This window comes from Cheilinus undulatus, linkage group 4, assembly GCF_018320785.1.
Source record: "Cheilinus undulatus linkage group 4, ASM1832078v1, whole genome shotgun sequence".
Taxonomy (NCBI): domain Eukaryota; kingdom Metazoa; phylum Chordata; class Actinopteri; order Labriformes; family Labridae; genus Cheilinus; species Cheilinus undulatus.
Window position 1 is genome coordinate 25,429,759 of NC_054868.1, and position 22,859 is coordinate 25,452,617.

The 22,859-nt window shown below is 37.9% G+C and overlaps 1 protein-coding gene across 1 annotated transcript in view; it reads left to right on the plus strand.

Annotated features, from left to right (window-relative positions):
• The first annotated feature begins 486 nt into the window (after positions 1 to 486).
• Positions 487 to 22,859, plus strand: part of LOC121507871 (myosin-9-like) — a 36,594-nt gene continuing 14,221 nt past the window's right edge. The window contains exons 1-25 of the mRNA XM_041784239.1: positions 487 to 711; positions 5,411 to 5,601; positions 5,726 to 5,866; positions 5,977 to 6,133; positions 8,066 to 8,093; positions 8,461 to 8,554; positions 8,908 to 8,928; positions 10,666 to 10,758; positions 11,031 to 11,094; positions 11,600 to 11,698; positions 12,855 to 12,998; positions 13,516 to 13,611; positions 13,751 to 13,827; positions 14,895 to 15,089; positions 16,965 to 17,138; positions 17,351 to 17,524; positions 18,041 to 18,155; positions 18,446 to 18,636; positions 18,735 to 18,856; positions 19,132 to 19,201; positions 19,291 to 19,451; positions 19,562 to 19,670; positions 21,199 to 21,330; positions 21,528 to 21,734; positions 21,822 to 21,959. Of these exons, the coding sequence (XP_041640173.1) occupies positions 5,416 to 5,601; positions 5,726 to 5,866; positions 5,977 to 6,133; positions 8,066 to 8,093; positions 8,461 to 8,554; positions 8,908 to 8,928; positions 10,666 to 10,758; positions 11,031 to 11,094; positions 11,600 to 11,698; positions 12,855 to 12,998; positions 13,516 to 13,611; positions 13,751 to 13,827; positions 14,895 to 15,089; positions 16,965 to 17,138; positions 17,351 to 17,524; positions 18,041 to 18,155; positions 18,446 to 18,636; positions 18,735 to 18,856; positions 19,132 to 19,201; positions 19,291 to 19,451; positions 19,562 to 19,670; positions 21,199 to 21,330; positions 21,528 to 21,734; positions 21,822 to 21,959 (2,988 nt within the window). The 5' untranslated portion in view covers positions 487 to 711; positions 5,411 to 5,415. The remainder of the gene's footprint in view (positions 712 to 5,410; positions 5,602 to 5,725; positions 5,867 to 5,976; positions 6,134 to 8,065; positions 8,094 to 8,460; positions 8,555 to 8,907; positions 8,929 to 10,665; positions 10,759 to 11,030; positions 11,095 to 11,599; positions 11,699 to 12,854; positions 12,999 to 13,515; positions 13,612 to 13,750; positions 13,828 to 14,894; positions 15,090 to 16,964; positions 17,139 to 17,350; positions 17,525 to 18,040; positions 18,156 to 18,445; positions 18,637 to 18,734; positions 18,857 to 19,131; positions 19,202 to 19,290; positions 19,452 to 19,561; positions 19,671 to 21,198; positions 21,331 to 21,527; positions 21,735 to 21,821; positions 21,960 to 22,859) is intronic.

The following is a 22,859-nucleotide window of genomic DNA, read 5'->3' on the forward strand; positions in this document are numbered from 1 at the left end:
CACCAAAACAAACTAAAATGTTACACTCACAAAAAGGCATACAGCAAAAAAATCAAACATTATTTAAACTACTCTATGACAGTAACTACGCTACTGTGAGATAGCTTCAGTGCTATAAAGATATGTTTTTTTCCCCTGGACAATAAACACAGCTCAGTGTATCCTGAGTTAAGTTTTCTTTCAAATTCTTCCATCATTAAAGATAATATAAACTCTGGGTCAGTGGTGAATATTAAATGTTTATAAACCCTGTGCTCGCTCCAGTACGCCGACAACAATTAACTGAGAGATTTTAAAAAAGTTTAGTTTTAAAATAACCGCATTAAAACTGGTATACTGCAAAACACTTTTTCTTTTCGAGGCTCTTCTTTTCTAGCTGACAAGCAGCCATAACTGCACGTTTCTACGTGAGGTCCTTGAACGCAGCACGTACAGCGGGTTGGAGGAGGCGGAGCCTTCAACTTACCTGCGAAAAATAAAACAGGGTGGATTAAAGGTGCTGAGCGTTCATCCTCCCAATCGAACCACGCCTGAGCTGCAGCTGGACCGCATGAAAGACCGGTTGAACACCACAGACCAGGCTGCTGTTTTTTTAAATATTATTTTTTCACCTGTGCTTCCTCCGGCTCAGTGATAAAAGCGACATAGTGAGGGACGTCGACACCAAAATACGGACCGAACTCACCTACAGTGCCTGCAGCTGAAAATCAGGTTTGTTTTCTTTTCCCTCTACTAGTAGGAAGACAATAGTTCTGGTCTCCTAAATCAACAGGTGTGAGTTTAGCTTTTGGAGGCAGAGAGACAAGTTTAGTTTGTTGAAGATGAAAGAAATGTTGCGCGCTTGGCCAGGTGTTCTCATCAGGAGGGCACATAGGAGCCCTTTAAACCTGCGCGTGCCCATTTGTGATGATAGTTTTGGTAACATTATATTAATCATTATGCTAGAAAGACAAAGAAACACCAGTGAAACCAGCAATAGGCTTTCAACGAGTATAACGGGTCGATAAATTCATGCACACATTCTAGGAGAGATGTAGGCTCCCTGTCAGTATCAGGAGATAATATGTACAAAACAGGAAAAACAGGAAAACCAGGCTCCTCATGGAGAAGAGAAACTCCTACGTTCATATCACTATTTAGGTTTAGCTGAGGTTTTACATCCTTACCCAGTTTTGATCCTGCAGTGTAGTTTTTGACTGACAGGAACTTTGCATGACATGATCTATTTTGCTGCACACGCCCTGCCGCTGCTGCTGTGTCTCTACCCTTAGGATACACAATATTCATGCTGCAGCCACAAAAGAATATCTGTCTTTGTGTTATGTATGACATCACTTTTGGACACAGTCTTTAGAGAAGGTTTCAACCTATTATAGACTATATGGCTTGTGGTGATAGTTTTAGGTAGAAATGTAGTCTTTCTCTAATGAGTTCAGCCCCAAAATTAAGCAGCTGTGGCACATCTGGAGCCATGAAGGTAATCTGAGGTGTAAAAAGGGTAAAGTACAAACATCTTAAATACTATTTTAGCCCTTTTTTCCTGCCAGACTCTCACTTTCAGTCCAAATCCAAAAACACCTTGACCAAAAATTTCAGCACCACCAAAGTTTTTCATCCTGCCAAATTCGTATGAGTGGCTGGGCTGCAGGTGGCCAAGCTCGTGCTACGTCTGTGTGTGTGTGTGTGTGTGTGTGTGTGGGTGTGTGTGTGTTAGGTAAGAACCAGGAAGCCTGGATAAATGGTGGGATTGACAGGTAGCCAAGAGAAGGAGATACAGCTGAAAACGGGCAGGAGAAGACTGATTAAACAGGTCCATGCAGACATTAGGAGCCTATCTGAAGCAAATCTGATGTTTGTGATGTCGTCATGATGTGGGGCACTAATTCTAACTAACTCATTTTGCATTCAGACGAGGTTAGGCTTGTCCTAACATGCTCATTGAAAATCAGTGGGATGAATATTTTTTCCTGATATTTCAAATCAAATTCTACAGAGGTTTCTGGTGTGGCAGCTACTTTTGACTAGAGTGATATGTGAAGTGAGGGTGTGAAGATCTAGACAGTGGTACCTCCTTCTTATTATGGACCACAAAGTGTCAAAATGTGCGGACTTCAAGATTTTGCAACTTCCTGAGGAAGTTAGCCCAGAGATGGCATCAACATTCAGGCTGCATACATGTCCACAGGTTCATGTGTTGTTTCTCTCTGAAATGGCTGCAAAGTTTGAGCTTCAATGATGCACTTACCCACCACTGATTAAACTCTAAGTATGTAACGCCCTTCCTTGTCTCAGGCTTAAGGAAAAGCAGCATTTCTGCAAGTTTATTATTGTTTCTACATTTCATTTGGAAAGCAGAAGAGTTGTAACTGTTGTTCCTCTTCCTCCCCCACTTGTCTTCAAGAGTCTGAGCACATAATGAACTTAAGAGGGACACAGATGACACCTTGTGCACTGATCTCTTTATCCCTCACTCTGTAAACAGACACACACTCACACACAAAGACACACTAGCTTTATCTCTCCAGACAAACATTTCATTCGTCCTCAACCTGGGTGGAGGAGCTGCTCTGAGCTCTTGCAGTTAAAAAAAATGATAGAATGTAAACATGTAAATTATTTTTTCTTTGACAGAGAAGAGAAACACATTTTCAAGTTTTTTCCCCTCCATATTCAGCTTAATTATGACTCAGCTGGTTGCAGAAGGAAAACATCTCATGGAGGCACATGTGCGGGCTGAAACACACTTTGAGTCTCACATTATTGAAGCTTATTTTTGCATCATACCAGTGCTGTTGACTGTAATTTCAGCAAACACTTTTTTCCTACCTTTTTGAGCATAGTTTTAATGTTTACACAGTGGGCTGCCTTAACTCACATCTTTTACTCACATCTAAATAAAGGTCTTTTGGGCCTGAAATTTAGAACATGCAACTTTCAAATTTGAATTTCACATTAACACTGGAGCATTTTTTTTACAGGCCACAGTTCTCCAGTGTGTTATGTGAATAATTTAAACAGATAACAGCTGTCTCTTTCTTTAGGCCACTGGTTTTCCAACATGCCTGTAACAAGATTGGGCAAAACTTAAATAAAATGGAAAAAGAAAATTCTGTCATACAAAACAAAATAATTGTTTCTAATCTTACTTTTTTAAAAGTATGATAATATGGCGTAGTAAATAAACTAGTTAGATATTTAAAGTCTGTCTCAAGTCCTTGAACAGGGGCTTGCCTTCAGACATCTCTATGTGATCCAATAATGGTCAGAAAGGACCAATGGGGTTAAACACCTTATTCTTTACTGAGTCTGCAGGTAGGCCTTTCAGACTGGCAGGGCTCTGTGCCGGTTCTGGTTCCTGAACCTTATTTTGAAACAGCCGGCATGTTCAAATCGAGAAAAAAATGGGTTCTGAACTTGGAAAGGTCGTTCACAACTAAAACCAAAAACGTTGGTTCTTTCTTGGTAACTGTGACATCATCAGTAGGCGTGTCACTTTCTAGCTCGTGAAGATGAGCAGAAAATGGAGAAAAAGTGGTCTCCTGGGGAGACAAATTGTTTGGTTGTAATCTGGGCATCAACAGAATTCCAGGTGAAGCTGGAGCATAGTACAAGCAGGGGCAACTTTTATGCTGAACTTGTGGAAGAGATAGTGAAGGCTGGGTTCACCTGAACACCAGACCAAATAATGAATTAACTCAAGAATCTGAAGAAGGAATACTGGGACGGCAGGAAAGACTTGGGTAAAAGTGAAGCTGGACGTGGAGATACATGTCCATCATGTCCTCCTACTTTGGTTCTGCTTAAACTGCTGTGAACACGGGCTGGTTCGCCAGAAAGCACCAAGGTTCTGAGACTCCAGAATGGGACCAGAAACGTGTCTGTCTGAAAACACTATTAGACCCTTTTAGGGGCACCGAAGCAGCTCTGAATTTACCTGCACACCCTTAAAATAATAATACAAGATATGCTCAAAAAATTTTTTTTAACCAATAGACCTTTAATAAATATCTAATAATTTCTGTTAGCTATCTGACTAAAGTGTAATAACAATTTATACTACTCATCTTAAGTCAAACACAATTATCTGCATACACCCTCACACCTGATAAATAAGGTCAACATGGAGCTGGTGAAAGCACAGCTGAGGTGATGAAGCTGAAGGATTTTTCTTCTTCTGGGTATTTTCACCCTCTCTCTCCAGGGTGTGGTTGGGGTAAAGTGACATTTCTCTCTCTGCCCGGACTTGTTCCTGACATTCCTGCCTGCCTCTCTGACTCCGAGCATCCATGACTTTTACATAACTGCTCTAACACACAGAGATGCTCCCACTAGCCTTGAAGCAGAGTCATACTCCATGTAATACCTGCACATTTATTACCTGTAGCGGAAATTGTCGATGTACTGAGAGGGGCTGAGGATAATGAGGAGTGGGAGAGAGTCAGGAATTTAAGGAATTCTGGTTAATGAGGTGGTGAGGAAGGAATGTGGGTCAGAGCAGGAGTAAAGCATGGACAGGTAGAGCAGAGTTGGAGTGAGAGTTGTACTGAAGAGTGACTAATTGTTTGTCTGACTTGGATGAGCCTCAGGTCATGAATACACGAGCAGGGATTAACTACAAACAGGTCTAACAAGATGGGATTTTTCCTCTGAAGATAAAGTAGCAAACATGTTGTATCTAAATCTAAAAACATACACTTAAGTTTCAAGGTCAGAGAAATAGGAGGATTCATGCTGGTAATAATAAAGTGAACCAACGTGAAACAACAGCTGCTGAGGTGATAATGTGCCTGAACTTGTGCCGCTCCTCATGTTTCCTCCTGAAAGTCAAGTACACCTCAGGACTTTGAAGAGTGTTTGTCAGTCTGTGTGAGTTCATGTCAGCACACACAGTCAAACATATTTGAAAAGATGAATCACACATCAGAGCAAACACTTGAATTGAACACAGACCGACTGTCACACATGAAGATTGACAGTTTGTCACATGCTTCTGTCTTAAGAGAGTTTCATGAAATGTCGAATGAGATTTTCAGTCAGTGTGTAGATTTCCAAAAGGAAGATGTTGATTGTATAGCTAGAGGGGCTTCTATATGAATTATGTTGTTTTTGTACTTTGGAATTGATTCTTATGGTACAGAGATCAATGCATTATGACCACTGAAGTTTAGCATGATGTGTTTACAGTTATTACATAATTTTTGTACAATCCCTTTAAGTTTATGGAGAATTAAGGTAACTGCATGTTGAGACTTCTCTGCCATGCTTTTAAGACTTTAGTTAACAAATATCAGCAAATGGGGAATACCAGAAATAAGAGGATTTCTCCAACTTGAAAACTTTGATTTTATTTTGATGTGAGACTTTAGGTTGTTTGTGTCAGTAAAATGCTCTCTCTCTCTGTGTCCTTAAGCTAACATGACAGACGCGGACAAGTTCCTGTATGGGGACCGCAGTGGGGTTAACAACCCTCTGGCCCAGGCCGACTGGGCCGGCAAGAAGCTGGTGTGGGTCCCCTCAGAGAAGATGGGCTTTGAGTCCGGCTCCATCAAAGAGGAGCAAGGAGAAGAGTGTTTGGTGGAGCTGACTGACTCGGGCAAGAAGGTAAGAGTGAAAAGATGTGTTTGTTAGTGTTTTGATGTCTCTAACAGGAAACCAACTAGCAGTCACTTGGCTGATTGATAAATGATTCGCAAAATAAAACGTGTGATGTTTCTGGGAATCTCAGGTGAAGGTGAACAAAGATGACATTCAGAAGATGAATCCACCCAAGTTCAACAAGGTGGAGGACATGGCGGAGCTCACCTGCCTGAACGAGGCCTCTGTGCTGCACAACCTCAAGGAGAGATATTACTCTGGACTCATCTATGTCAGTTTATACTATAACACAAATCAAACACGTTTGCTTCAGATCTCTCCCTATTGGATTTACTTTTTTCCAACTGTAACTCTGACAGTAACTCTATTTGTCTAACTCAGACGTACTCTGGTCTCTTCTGCGTGGTGGTGAACCCGTACAAGTACCTGCCCATCTATACTGAGGAGATTGTGAACATGTACAAGGGCAAAAAGAGACATGAGATGCCTCCTCACATCTATGCCATTACAGACACAGCCTACAGGAGCATGATGCAAGGTATCACTGTCAGATTATTGTAAAGATAAAGTTTGTTTGGCTTCAATTAATATAAACAAGGAGAGTGTTTACTCTGACTTGATTTGAGACTGTTTATTTTAGGATAGAATAATTAATACATAATATACAATACAATACAATATTTATTCACTCTGTCATCTTCTGAAAGCTTTATTAGGTTGAAATTTTTGTTTGATAATAATTTTAAACTCAAATATATTTAAAGCTTCTGTGAGGGGTTTTTAGTTATGAAATAGATTGACATCTAATTTGGGGCCTTTTATAAGCCGGAAGAATAATTCAAGATGAACAACAGAAGCACTGATATTTTTTAAATTGTTCAGGATTAGTATGAAAGTGTGACTGGTGTGCTGGAGAAGGAAAAAAGCTCATGCATACGTCTTGCTTTTTTGCTAATATTGTTACATACAATGTTTCGGTCTAACCAGGTCATAATCAGGTATGATAGCAGAGTTCAAACAGTTCACTATATACACCAACAAAGACACTGCCTTCCACTGATGTCATTTATATGTTACATTGGCCGTGCGGCCTTGAGTTTCCAGCAAAACCAGAAGACAACTTAAACAAAGAAAAAGTGAACATAAGAGTATGAGCGTCAGTGACCACTTCAGTGACCCAGGACATGACATCCCTCCCTCTGTTCTATGGCATTGAACAGGTTTCTTTGCCATCTAGGGGTGGAGGCCATTATTTGCTGCTGAAAAGAAGAGAAGTTTATTGGATATTCACCCTACAGACTTTAGGGGGCTTAATGATAAATTCTAGCTTAAATTTAATGTTATGTTTAAAATTATGTTTTAAATCAGTGGGTTTTTAACCTGTAGCTTGAGGCTATACATTTCCAAAAAAGGCAAGCATATGGAGCACTTAGTGTGGGACTCCACCCCAGTTGGGGCATACTGGTGTTGGAGATATCTGAGGTATGACTGTTAAATAATGAGACTGTGCTTATGAGAAAAAAAAAACACAAGCTACATGTTAACACAATGTCACACAGTGTTATAAAAGTTGGGTTAGGGTCACTCACATCTGCTTTAAGTTTCCAATAAGTGACGTCTTTAGTTCACTGCTAGCTACTGATTAAAGTGCACATGTTTTTGCCGAGGTGGTGGAAAATGATTAGCTTGAAAGTTTTTTCTAAAAAATTTGGATTTTCTTTAATGTGTTCCAAAATGTCCCCACAAATTTGCTTGTGATTTTCTTTGTGATCTGAAGTCAGAAGTTTTGGGACAACTTTAGCATGCACTTTTGCAATGTTCAAATTTTCATGCAAAATTTGCAGAACTGTGTCTTTATCAATGGAGATCGTTTCAATTTATTGAAGGTTTTCAGCAGTTTTTGATGTGCATGGGCGCCCAGAACATTCATCGTCTTGGACTTCCAGCATGCACCTCAGTCAGTAGCTAGCAGTACGCTAAAGACGTCACTTGGAAACTTACAGCATGGTTTTATCCTCATAAGCACAGTCTCATTATTTAATACCAATACCTCATATATAGTATGTACAAAACCTCATAAAGTCTTCCCTTTTTCTGCGTAAACCTTGGGAAAGTTTATATTTTTACAATCTTCTTATTGTTTTTTTCTAAAAAACATATATATTTTTACACAATTTATGAAATTTGAAGATGGTCTGATGATAAATAGAAAATAAACTCAGCAGAAAGATAAGTGATAATCAGAGGTGCTCCAAAGTTATCACAAACTGAAGTTCTCTCAGGAGCTTTAATTTTTAAGATGACTGAAGATCAAATTCAGTGTATAAACTGAAAGAGTTTATATACCAAAGATGCTGCAGAGGTAACTCATGGTGTTTAACTTTCTGCTGATTATTGGCCATCCATTTAAGATGTCTGTGATTTCTTAAAAGCCTTTCCTCAGTATAATTTTTCTTTTTCTTTCTATCAGACCGTGAGGACCAGTCCATCCTTTGCACGTAGGTTCCTTTTTTTCTGCCTTGACAGTAACCCAAGATCACAGTCAAATCATTTCTTTTCATATCTCAAAATGTTGAACCAAGCTTTGCATTTTAAGTTGGTCTTATCTGATCTAAAATAGATAATGGAATTAACAGTGCTTTATGGCTTGCCTGTGTGAGTGAAGTTTTGTGAGCAGTTTGGAGATTGACTGGTTTGAAATGAGTTCAGTTAATAAGAAAATATCTCATCCTGAGTGTTGTTGAATGTGTTGTGTTTAAAGTCCAAAGATCAATGTCCATCCCCTGCCATTATGATCAGTGTATTTAAGCCTTGTAATGAATACTTCTCCTGATAAAATCTTTGTTTGTACATTTTTTTTTACAGTGGGGAGTCAGGAGCAGGAAAAACAGAAAACACCAAGAAGGTCATTCAGTATCTCGCCCACATCGCCTCATCATTCAAATCCAAGAAAGATCAGGTCAATAGATTCTCCTTTATACTCTCTGCTCTCTGAATGTCTCCAGAAGGTTCCTTAGAACATCTTTTGATTTTGTCTTGTGAATCTCTATAGTTTAGTTTACCTGAGCAGGTTGTGTGGCTGCTACTGCACATTCCTCTCTCAGGCCTGGACGTGCCTGCCTCACCTCTCTGCAGTCTCTGAAAGTAGAGCAGGACACAATTGTGAATGTGTATGAGCTTGTTCTTTGAAACACTGTTAAATTACTTCTTCATTTTTCACCAGGTGAAACCAGGTTTCCTCTACAGTCATGTAATTTATGTGCAAGAAATGGTATAAAATGTGTTGAAATCTCTCCTTTCTCACTTCTCCAGGGCAGTGCAGTGTTATCACATGTGAGTTAAACTCTCTGACCCAATATGCATGGTATCCTAATGTTTACACACATGTATTTCTCTACTAACCAGAAAAGCACTGGTGTTTTTGTCTTTCAAGGAAATGCATACAAATTATTTAAATATACAGGACTTGTGGCTTTGACGTAAAAGGAATATTTAAGATGTGTGATTTTTGTCATTGGAATTGACAGTGACACTAAAAATACAATTTACAATTAGCATAAGCTACAGCTATAATAAAGATTAAGGATATATCCTGTTGAAGGCGCTGACAAGAATGCACATTTGAAGGCTGATAATATCACAGGCAAGTCCTAAGCTTCTGACAAATGACTGCACTGTGCTGGCTAGTAGTCATAACAGCCATGCCCCTAGTAATGCTTAAATTAATATTGTTATTGAAACATCACATTAACACTGAAAACGGTACTTCAACAGCCCTCTTTTACTGGTACCGCTAAATTTCACAAATCGAGATGTATTTCTGTTGTTTAAGTTGTACTAAACAAGTGTCTTGTCACATTCAATGGCTTGTTCCTCTTGGATAACATCCCCTTTTGGCACCATTTCATACCATTTTTGGAAAGGACCATCTTCATGCTTTAAATCTAGCATGAAGATATCAATCTCTTCTTGAAGGCAAAAAAGGTTGCAGTATAAATTTCCCTAGGTATCAAACTGTCTTGCAAATTTCATTTGTTAATAAGAAGAGCCTGGATATGCAGCTAGTTAGCTGGTTATGCAACTAATTTGTAGTAGATAACCTGTCTCCATCCTAAACGCATCCTTATTTTATTACTAGTAGGCTAACTTTCAAACTCTTTCAGTAGTACAAAAGACAATGCTTGTTGCATACCCTCTTTAACCCAGTACTCTTATAGTTTTTTAAATAGTATTTGGACATCAATATGCTAGGATTTCTCTCACTCTCTTCTGTCTTTTAGCCCTGCTAAGCCAATAGCTTTATTTTTATATTTAGCATACCAACAGTCGTTTGTATCTCTCAAATGATTATTAATTTGCAAGAAATTGAATAAACAGGGATTCATAAAGCTATCCACAAAAATAGTAGCTAAAAATACAGGATGGCAAAACTGTTCGGAAACCTTATTGCTAAAACAAACTAACAAAAACAAAATTGAACTTCATGTTGGCGGTGTTTTCCTCAATGCTTTTTTTTTTTTTAGGTGTATAGCTAAACTCACACCACACTGTAGTTATCATATTGTCTAATCTGGTCAGTCAGGATTTTTGTATTGTTATGTAGTTGTATGCAGCTAGTTCAGGGTGTCGCAGTGCACTCTTGCATTTCCTTTGAGCGATTTTGTAACAGGCCTGTGTGCTTCTTGTGTCCTCTTGTTTGTGCGTGCATGGACAGGGATGCTCTTGCACGGCTCTTCTACTTGAGTGGGCTTGCTGTGCTGCAGGGATGTATGTTGGAATGTGCCATATTCAGTGTTTGCTGGTTTGAGTGTGTGTTCTTGCTTGATTTGCAATAATAACACAACCTGAGGTGATTTTTTTTAAATACATGGCCTGAGTTGTTTTTTTTTTCTTTAAATAAGATGAACAAGTTAGCATACATAGCTCAGGTTATGTCAATGAAAGAACTGCAGCACTACAAGAAATTGCATGAATGAAAGTTGTACTTGCTTGACTAATTTCATGGTTAAGGTTATGATGGGTAGATTTTTGAGTCTATAGTTTGCTCTTAAACATTGTCATCTCTTAAAGGGAGAATTGGAGAAACAGCTGCTTCAAGCAAACCCAATCCTGGAGGCCTTTGGCAATGCAAAGACTGTCAAGAATGACAACTCCTCAAGATTTGTAAGAAAAAAAATAAAACTAAGTTTCTTTCAGCATAGCCATCTATTCCCTATCAAAGCCATGTTAAAAGCATCAAGAAGGCATGGAAGCTATTGTTAGTTTGATCTATTATCTCTGCCAACTTAAACCCAGCTAGAAGGTAAATACAGATGGAAATCTGTAATATAGAAAAAAAAAGATGTGTAATTTTGACATCAGTTGTAATGTGTGATTAAATCATTACGTATAATGTTAGAAACTTTATCAAATTATTCATTGCTTTTCCTTTTTAGGGAAAATTCATCAGGATCAACTTTGATGTCAATGGATACATTGTTGGAGCCAACATTGAAACTTGCATCCTTTTCTTTGAAATAATGCGGATTACTCTCTCTGTTCTCCCATGAAACTTAGCTGGAGCAACCTGTTGTCTTCTCCTGGGGCTAACAAAAGTGTTGAAGGTGAAAGACACTTAAGAATGGCTTTCAAGGATATTTTCACATTGCCTTGAGGTTTGCTGACAGTTTGTCATAATTTGATTCAGTAAATTTGGTTTAGGATGTATTTACAGTGTTAGCATAATGTTGCGTGACTTCTTAAAAAAATTCTTTTTTGAACATGGCCTCATTAGGAGACAGTGCCACAAGGTTTGTTAAACTATGTAAACACAGTTCTTATTTCAGCTGCTTGTTACTCTTATGTGGAGAGCTGATAAACTTGCCACAGAGAAACAGAGCCCAAAGGTTTTCATCCTTTTTTTCAGCTTTTCTTCTGTAACCTATACTAAGATGTTATTTTTTTATTGTATTATATTCCTGCATTTGCTGGTGTGCCTGCTACTCCTTGACTAAAATGTTAACAGATCTGCTGGAGAAGTCTCGGGCCATCCGACAAGCCAAAGATGAGCGAAGCTTTCACATCTTTTACTACCTGCTGTCAGGAGCCGGGGACAAAATGCGCTGTGAGACAGTGTTTTTGTAGCATGAAAACATTTAACTAAGCTGTGTACACCCACTGACCACTTTATTAGGTACACCTGTTCAGCTGCTCATTAGCACAAATATCTAATCAGCCAGTCACATGGCAGCAACCAATGCATCTAGGTATGTACAGTGCCATGAAAAAGTATTTGCCCCCTTTCTGATTCCTGAGTTTTTTGCATATTTATCAGACTTAAATGTTTCGTATCATCAAACCAATTTTTGTATTTTACAAGGACAATCCAAGTAATACAAAATGCAGTGTCTGAATGGCCATTTAATGTTTTTAAGGGGGGAAAAAATCCAAACCTATCTGGCCCTGTGTGAAAAAGTAAAAAAGGCTAACGTCCGGCCATCAGTTCATGCCCTCAAGCTCAAGCGCTCTTGGGTTATGCAGCAGGACAATGACCTGAAACATACCAGCAAGTCCACCTCTGAATGGCTCAAAAAAAAAACAAAAAAACAAAATTAAGGTTTTGGAGTGGCCAAGTCAAAAATGTCAGGACTTAAATCCAATTGAGATGCTGTGGTGTGACCTTAAATGGGCAGTTCATGCTTGAAAACCCTCCAATATGGCTGAGTTAAAACAATTCTGCAAAGAAGAGTGGACCAAAATTCCTCCACAGTCATCACCAGTTATCGCCAACCCTATATTTCAGTTATTGCTGCCAAGGGTGGCACAGCCAGTTATTAGGTTCAGGGAGCAATTACTTTTTCACACAGGGCCAGATACGACAATAGAAGATTGGAAAACGTTGACTGGTCTGAGTCTTGATTTCTGTGCTGACATTTAAAATTTGGCGTAAACAAGATATATCAGACCATTCAGCGTCATTTAAATGATCTATCTTCACCATTCTGATGCTAAGTTTGATCTTCAGCACATCATCTTAACCATGTTTACATGTCTTAATGGATTGATTAGTACTATATAATTGGCTGATTAGATAGTTGTGTTATTCATCCACTCTTACACTGTGGAAGTAGCTTTTCTCACCTCTTAATCACAGTACAACAAGAGCTGGCATCAAATTCATAGCATAGCAGTTTTTCAGGCCTATGAAGAAGTCATACATTCCTAGCTGAACAAATCTATTAAACTGTAAACTAATACTGGTCTTTCCCACCTCTGTCCAGCTGAGCTCTGTCTGGAGGATTACAGCAAGTACCGTTTCCTGTCCAATGGAAATGTGACTATTCCCGGCCAGCAGGACAAGGACATGTTTACTGAGACCATGGAGGCCTTTAAAATCATGGGCATCCCAGAGGAGGAGAGAACTGGTACTTTTTCAATATGTTTTAAGTACAGTGCTGTGACACATGGATGTAAGAAATACTGGATCAAAAATTCTTAAAAGCAGATGTCGTTGAAGAATTGTCTTTTCATTTTTATTTATTTAAATTCATTTAACCAGGAAAACGTCACTGAGATTAAGAATCTTGTTTACAATAATGTCCCTGCTTGTAAGTTTTGATGTTTATGACTTAAGGGTGTACAGGTCCATCAATTAGCATTAAGACATCTTAAATCTGCGCATTAATTACTAACATAAAAACAAACATAAGGATGTTCATCTTCATACATAGAACATCATAAATCTTCAGAAACTGTGACTGGTTACATCTTTGTTTGTCTCTATAGAAGCAGGATGGTTAATGTTCTGTTAACTGGTTGTTAACTGTTGCCGTTATACCTTTTTGATATGATAAAATGTTATGACAAGATATATTCTGAACAAAGTTTGTGGCAGTTGTTAATGTATTTCGCTTATCAGTAGCTCCTCTGTCTGTTCGCCAGGTCTGTTGAAGGTGGTGGCGGCAGTGCTACAGTTGGGGAACATGACATTCAAGAAGGAGCGTCACTCCGACCAGGCCTCCATGCCAGATGACACTGGTACAAACATTTACAGACACACCACTAACCCTGACTTCATCATCATTGTTTCTTCTGAACATGTCCGTCTTGCTCATTTGCTTAAAAATGTCCAATTCATCCAACAATCTCAAGTATGGCCCCAATATTTCACCCTCAGCTGCCCAGAAAGTCTGTCATCTGCTGAGCATCAACGTGACGGACTTCTCACGAGCCATCCTGTCTCCTAGAATCAAGGTCTGCATGGCCAATATATTCGAATTTAACTTCTACCATAATTACAGCAAAGTAATTTTAGACAGTTTATTTCCCTTGTTTGTAAGTTGAAGACTTGTCTTGACATATTACTCCACATTCAAATGGCAGCCATTCCATAAAATGATATAAAAGTTTCAGGTTTAAAGTTGTATTAATGATGTGAATCTGACAGTTAAGTGGCATTTCCCCAGTTTTAATCAATAAGCAACAGGAAAGAGGATGTTTAAGAAGGAACAGTGGGACAGATTTCAAGACAAACGACAAATTTTATAACCCATAAGCTGCAGCTACGATTAAAAACAACCACTTTCTGGCATGCTGGTAGTCGAGTGGTTAAGGCGAACGCCATATACGCAGGCGACCCGGGTTCGAATCTGGCCCGTGGCACTATTTCCTGCATGTCTCTCCCCGCTCTCCTCCCTGTTTACGACTCTATCCACTGTCCTATCTAACAAAGGCAAAAAAGGCCAAAAATAAATCTTAAAAAAAACAAAAAAAACAACCACTTTCTAGCCAATGTTACAGTTTAATAGACTGAGGTAAAATTTGCTTTGTGTTGGAAAAACATAGGTTTGTGGCTAACAACAGAGTTGGCACAACTTGCAAATGAAGTAGTGGATGCAAAAATGCCAGCTGCAAGATTAATGGAAATGTGCAGAAACATTACTCTCACAAAGAGATTTAGGCCTCTGTGGTGTTGTGTAATGCTATTTCTGGTGTATTCGAAGGATAATTGTTTATAGCTGAAGCCATATCTTAAAGATATATCTTAAACTTGGCCCAATGTTCCTCTGGATTTTCACTTAATTATTGCTTTTGTAATTGCTGTTAATCCAAACTGTTGTATGTTTACAACAGTTTGTTAGATTCCATTTATTTAAGTTATAAAACCCTGAGCACCGCACTACCAGTGGTTTAAAGGCATTACACAAAGTAAGAAGAGAACAGAAGAAAATGACTGCCATATGAGAATTCAAGAACATGAAAATGAACAAGTGTCCGCGTTGTTTTATATGTTGGTATTTAAGTACCTATATGCTTTGCAGGTTGGCAGGGACTATGTGCAGAAGGCCCAGACTCAGGAGCAGGCAGAGTTTGCAGTTGAGGCTCTGGCCAAAGCATCTTATGAGAGGATGTTCCGCTGGCTGGTGATGCGGATCAATAAGGCCCTGGACAAGACCAAGAGGCAGGGAGCCTCCTTCATTGGCATCCTTGATATTGCTGGATTTGAGATCTTTGAGGTGAGCAGTTTTGAGCTTGACTGATTAAAAGTTGTCAACAGTAACTATAGGCCTGTGATCAAACACATTGCATGAGTCTGCAAGGAAAGAGTCTAACCAATTCTGCATCAAAGTTATTGTAGTTAACTAAACTAGCTGAATAACTAAAACTAAGATGTGAAAGCATTTAAGTTAACTGGAAAATTAATAAAAACTAAGCTTTAATATGTATACATTTATATATATGTATTTTATTGTCTCTCCTTGATATGAGAATGAAATATGGAATTATTAATGTTTTTTTTATCTTTATTCATTTTTATTATTTTTCTGTTTTTTTTTTTGGTTTGTTTGTTTTTTTATGTATTGTAAAGATATCTCATCAATTTGTTATTGCAGAAAAAGACCCACGGGGAAGGGGAGGGTTTGGGGCTTAAAACTAAGGTGAAAAGATAGTTGCAAGTTTGTAATCTTAAGTTTTGTGTACCTCTGTTGATTGTAATTGTGAATTTAAAATAATCATACTGATACATGAGGATGTACACCTGTTTCTGTTTAAAATGAATTTAAAAAGTTAAATAAAAAAAGACAAAAAAAACTAAGCTTTACAAAAAAACCCTGAAAACTAACTAAAACTTTTATCTGTGCTTACAAAACTAGCTAAAATAAAATAAAGTTAGAGACATATTTCTTTGGTTTAGTCTTTGACAGTAGCATACTCAGTGACATGTACACACAAGCCTGGAGAGAGTAAAATCACCTGATTTGATTGAAGAAGACTTATATAAGGGTTACTTTAGATCTCCAGTTTTAAACAAAAATGAAAGTCGAATAAACAAAATGAAAAGTGAAGGGCCCTTTTTGGTCTCACCCCTCACAGGTTTCCCATTTACTGATGAAACTCCAAACCAAAAAAATCAACAAGAGAAACCAATTCAAACTAAAGTGAAATTTAAAACAAAATGCAAAAAGTATATGAAAATGAAAACTAAAAAAAAATTCCCAAACAATCATAACCAATTGTGCGTGATCCAAAGTTTTAGAAAATAGAAAATTAATTGATAAAGGGGTTTACAGCTCATAACCAGCAAGTGGAGATATCACTTTTGATTATTGACATGTGAATGATGTCAAACAGAATGATGACTCAATGAAATACAATAAAGATATAGCTCTGTAAGCTGCCGAGGCTGGTTTGTCAAAGATCTAACTTTGGTTTAAGCTCAACTAAGACTCTAGATGGATGTTGAATTCACGTTTTTCAAAAACATGTCCTCTTCTGTTGTGGAAAAATGTGAAATTAAAATTGAGTGTGCCCCAGTTGTGTTTTGCGCACAGACGAAAATGTCACAATATTTCTTATTGAAGTGAAAAAATGTTCTTGCATGATTAACAGGCTGCATAACTGCAGATCAGCAGCTGCCATGAAGTGGTCCAAATTGAAGTGGAAATTACCCCGCTGTTGCCCCTGACACAAGAAAATCATTTGTGTGGCATAAACCATCAACTAAAAACTATGTTTGTAGTACATTCAGAGGATTAATAGTTAAAACTTTTTAAAACTTTTCATAACTTGCATAAAAGACAAATTTGCTAGTTATTTATTCTCATATCAAAGTTAAAAAAAGAGTAACATCTTTATGGTCTCATGAGCCTAAATCTTGTCCAATGAGCCAAGTGTCCAGCACACCCCTAACAGATTCTACATAACAATGGGTTGTGATTTTTACTCTTTGGTTCTCTGGTTTCTGTTTTTCATGCACTTGTCCAAGCTGTATTGACCAAGGGAGATAATTGTTAATGCTGACAAACTATCAGCTGCCATGTGCGGCTGTTTTATTTTGCCAATTATTTTTTGCTTATTCAGAAATAATGTTTTCTTACTCTCTCCTACAGCTGAACTCATTTGAGCAACTTTGTATCAACTATACCAATGAGAAGCTGCAGCAGCTCTTCAACCACACCATGTTCATCCTGGAGCAGGAGGAGTACCAGAGGGAGGGCATCGAGTGGAGCTTCATTGACTTCGGCCTCGACCTGCAGCCTTGCATCGACCTCATTGAAAAATCTGTATGACATCCACAACTTCTTATTACTCATGCAAATAACCATAACAGTGTCTGGGGCAGACTTGAGATTGAGTATCAGTTACAAACCTTCTACAGAAGTCACTTCATGAATTTTTTAAACCATATAGCTGCATATAGATCATTAAATACCTAAGGATGTCTTTGATCCAACTGATGTGATTTTGTCTTGTTTGTTTCCCTTATTCATTACAGGCCAGTCCTCCTGGGGTTCTAGCTCTGCTGGATGAAGAGTGCTGGTTCCCTAAAGCCACAGACAAATCCTTTGTGGAGAAGGTGATTCAGGAGCAGGGAACAAATCCCAAGTTCCAGAAACCAAAGAAACTCAAGGATGACGTTGATTTCTGCATCATCCACTATGCTGGAAAGGTCACTCTTGTTTTTGCATAATACAATTACTTATTTTTCTTTGAAGTGGTTGCATAAAGTTTTGTTTTTCCAGGAGACAAACATCACACAATGTCTCAGAGACTATACGTTGTCATCACAGAAGGTCTAAAGTCGATATGCAATGGTTGTTACAGTCATATAGGAAGTGTACTTTGGCAAATCAAGTTCTTGCTAATCTTTATACAAGTTTAAGAAACACAGTCATAGGTTAGAAAACCTAAACTACATGGATAACATTAGAATAGTTAATTCAAAACTTCCTATTGTAGTTTAATTATAGATGCAAACACCTGGGGAAATTTATATTACTTGAAATACTACTCAGCAAAATTACATTAAACAAACTTAGTTTAGCTACTCGTTCTGCACTTAAATTTAACAGAGTATCAGGGTGAAGCAGAGTTTTGCACTGTGCTGCAGACTAGTTGTTGCATCAAGGTAATGGAATTAATGTTTTCAGTGCTTTTTGATAAACCGAGTTCTCATTTGGTGCAGGTCGACTACAAAGCGGATGAGTGGTTGATGAAAAACATGGACCCTCTGAATGAATGTGTGGCCACTTTGCTGAACCAGTCTGGGGAAAAATTCATTGGTGACCTGTGGAGAGACAGTAAGAACCATCATCAAGTTCATTTAAAATCTTAAGATGTGCTTAGATTTTACATTATCATTTTTCACATTATTTTTGTAATTTTTTTGCACTACAAATCAACTAAGTGATAGAGTAATTTCTTAACTGAACCATCAGTTTCAGAAATGCATATATTTGTAAATACAAGGGCTTTATAGGTTTTATTTTATACCTACAGTTAGTGTAACACAGAAACTCTTATGTTACTATAACTGATCTAACATGTTTTTTCTCATGGCATAAAATGAATTTTCCCATTATCCTCACAGTGGACCGTATTGTTGGCCTGGATAAGGTGGCAGGAATGTCAGACTCTATGCATGGGGCATTTAAAACCCGCAAAGGCATGTTTCGCACTGTGGGTCAACTGTACAAGGAGCAGCTGGGTAACCTCATGACCACTCTTAGAAACACAAACCCCAACTTTGTCCGCTGCATCATCCCCAACCATGAGAAGAAGGTGCTGATTGGAAGTTAATTACTGACTGTAATGATGAAAGAATGGAACAAATAAAAAGAAAACCTCTCTTCCATGGTGCTCAATGTGTTTTTCTTCAGGCAGGTAAACTGGAGCCTCACCTTGTTCTGGACCAGCTGAGGTGTAATGGTGTCCTAGAAGGGATTCGCATCTGCAGACAAGGCTTCCCTAACCGCATCGTCTTCCAGGAGTTCAGACAAAGGTAAACAAACAAAAAGAAAAGAAAATGATTCTTCAAACTTTTAATCCTTATTTTTTATTTTGGTTTATTTTTTTACAAAGGGACCTTCATTGCACTAAATAAAGATGATTAAAATAATCATCAGGATGAATGTGAAAAAACACAGACTAAAAATCAAACAGTTTCAAGGTTGACTGTAAATACAAGACTGTTCTCAGCAATTACATATGTAACAGCAAAATAATAGTAAGATTAAATGTTTAGTCTGCTCAAAAATATGCTCGACTATCTTTCAGGTATGAAATTCTTACTCCAAACGCCATCCCAAAGGGCTTCATGGATGGAAAACAAGCCTGTGAGCGAATGGTAAGAATAATCAAACTGATATAGAGGGTCAGTTGTTTTCCTCATTTCAAGCTTTAGGACTTGTTACTAAATCTATACTTCTACATCAGATTACAGCCTTGGAGCTGGACCAGAACCTGTACCGTATTGGTCAGAGTAAAGTGTTCTTCAGAGCCGGAGTGCTGGCTCACCTGGAAGAGGAGCGAGACATGAAGATCACAGATGTCATCATGAACTTCCAGGCCTGGTGCAGAGGATACCTGGCCCGCAAGTATGAGTGATCCCTCATCAACACTGCAATTATTCTTTGAAGCTACATATTCCCAATCTTCACTTCGTTTTTTGTGACAGAAGTTTTTTTTTTTTTTTAAATGACTGTAGGGCCTTTGCTAAGAAACAGCAGCAACTGATCGCGATGAGAGTGATCCAGAGAAACTGTTCGGCATACCTCAAACTCAAGAATTGGCAGTGGTGGAGACTTTTCACTAAGGTAAGAGATTAGTGTTTTCATTGACAAAATCCCAACTTAATGAGCCTAAAAACTCTTGGTGTTACCAAAACATCTATGAATAAACTATCTGCTATTACAACTGCATATTAAGGGCCTCTGAAAACAATACAAATGAAGAGGATCTGTTAATTTTGAGAAAAAACTCTAAATTTTAAGTTAAAAAAGTCATACATTTTGTCAAAAGTTGTCGATTACGAGAAAGAAAATCATACTAGATGAAGCCGGTGGCCTTTTAGAAGTCCTGCAGCTAAGTGCCCAATCAAATCTAGTTATATCTTACTGGGATTGATTTAATAAGGATCTACTTTTGATTTTAGCCCAGAATCATCCTGTTATTGTTATTAACTGGACTCAAAAGACATTTTTCTGTAAACTGGGGTTATTATCCAACCACAGTTCTCAGTTTAGTTTCTCATAGCATTTTTTAATATTCTAACAGTGTCATAAAATAATTACTTTATAAACTTGAATTTTTTAAGTTAAAAATGTCAGAATTGACAACTTTTTAAACTAAAAAATTCAGATTTTTTTCTCATAAATTTCCATTTTATATATATATATATATATATATATATATATATATATATATATATATATATAGTTTTGACAATATCAGAGTAGATAGGGCCCTGTGCTTCCCTTGTGGTCTTTGGCGCCCCCCTTAGGGTTGCTTGGGCCCCAGGCTTGGAACCACTGCACTAGAATAAGCCCTCAAATTAGTAAAGGAGCTTCTCTTTAATTTGTTTATATTAAAACATTTCACAATAGGCTTATGTATTATTTCCTGAATAGGGTTTACTCAGTGTTATTGCATGCATGGTGCATGTCAGATTTATAGTTAATGTTGTTCTTTTTTTTTCTTTTTGTTTCACTTTCCTCCAACAAAATGCTGGACCTGCTTATCCAAACTGTTACTCCTTACAATTTACTTTAATTTCACAAATAACAGCAATTTTAGCATTTTAATGGTCACCATTTCAGTTTTTCTCCTTAATAAAATCTCTATGGAATTTGTTCATCTAGTTTTTTTGTTGTTATTTCATTAACTGTATTAATTGACCAATAAGTACTGGACTGATTTTTGAGTTGAAAGTTAAATCAATCAATTAATAAGTAGTGTTGTGTTTCAAAGTGAAAACAGAGTCACCATGTTTTGTTTTGAGTTTTTGTCCCGTGTTGCAATTAGCAACAAAGGGGAGTTAAATTAAACTCGTTTTCAGAGTGCTTTTCTAAGTCTGTAGCTTTTAAGGTATAAATGTTTAACTGTATCAGTTCAGTCCACTTGTGAGACACTGACACCTCATCCAGGTATTTGCAGAGCACTTACCTTTTATCAAACAGCAATGTTAATGTCATAAAAATGAAAGAATTTTATTTTAGTCTTGAATTATTTACAGCAGTTTCTTTTCAGTGTGTCATTTGAAGTGAGTGCCATTTCGCAAGTAACCCCAAAACATTACCATGTTTTTGATATTTGACAAGATGTTTGATGTGTTGTCTCTCCCAGGTGAAGCCTCTGTTGCAGGTGACTCGGCAGGAGGAGGAGATGGTGGCCAAAGAGGAGGAGCTGATTAAGGTGAAGGAGAAACAGATGCAAGCTGAGCAGCAGATCAAAGAGTTTGAGGCCAAACAACAACAGGTAGGAGTCTTGGTAAAGCTGGCTGAATAGAAGTCTGAAAGATTTATTTCTAAATCTATATCATTTTATCCTTCACAATGCTGTGACAGTTTTAAAATATGGCTCATGTGGCCTTATAAAAGACAGATGTAGTAAAAGAAAAATCATAAGGATTCAAGTGAAGTTATATGGTATCTTGCTATGTCTCTTCTTCTCAGCTGCATGCAGAGAAATTGGCTCTTCAAGAGCAGTTGCAGGCAGAGACAGAGCTGTGTGCAGAGGCTGAGGAGATGAGATGCCGTCTAGCCTCCAGGAAACAGGAGCTAGAGGAGATCATTCATGACCTGGAGTCCCGCCTGGAGGAGGAAGATGAGAGGTCCTCACAAATGCTCAATGAGAGGAAAAAGATGCAGCAGAATATCACGGTCTGTAAAATTACAGGAGAGATAATGTGAGATATAATGAAGAAAAACATTGATAAATACAACACGCTGTTTGTGTTGTTCATGCAGGAGTTGGAGCAGCAGCTGGATGAGGAGGAAGCAGCCCGACAGAAGCTTCAGATGGAGAAGGTCACGACAGATGCCAAGCTAAAGAAGCTGGAGGAGGACATAATGGTTATGGATGATCAGAACGGCAAACTTAATAAGGTCTGCTACTGCTTGTTCACTCAGCCATGTACAGTTGTGTTCAAAATAATTGGAGTGTTTTTTGTTTTTTTTTAAGTGAGTAAAACTTTTGATAGCTTTTATTTCCATACATGCAAATGCATTAGGGACACTGCACATTCTACTCCAAATCAGAACATCAAGAAAATTAATCTAAATTTTGATTGCTTTACAGAAAGTGAAGAAAAAAGACGGTTGTTCAAAAATAGCAGTGTCTACATTTTTCTTTACTAATTCAAACATTTACTGTATAAACTGAAAAATGCTTGAAGATGTAGCTTTCCTGTGAATCCCTGAACTAAGATTTAGTTGTATAGCCACTACTTCACTTCTGTGTTGCATGGAGATGACCAATTTCTGGCACCTGTGAACAGGACGATTGGATGACCTTCTACAATTTATCTGCTTTTCTTGGTTTTGCCTCAGAAACTGCATTTTTGGTTGGGCAGGTGACTCCACAATGTTAATCTTGTTCGCTATGTTTGCTAGCTTCCTGGTGTGCTTGTTTTTGTCTTGTTAAAAAACCTATTTGAAAAGCATTTCCTCTTCGACATAAGGCAACATGACCTCTTCAATTATTTGATGTATTCAAACTGATCCATGATCCCTGGTATGCCATAAGTAGGCCTGTCACCATAGTATGAGACACATCCTCATATCATGATGCTTGCACTGCCGTGCTTCACTGTCTTCAGTTCACCATGTACTGTGTATGCTTTAATTCAGTATTTGGGGGTCGTTTGACAAACTGTCTGCAGACCCTAGATCCAAAATACCTTTCACAAAATGTTTTCTCTTTAGGCCAAGTCAGTGTGTTTTTTGGAAAATTATAACCTCTTAAGCATGTGTTGTTTTTTCAACAATGCTAATTTGCAAGCTTCT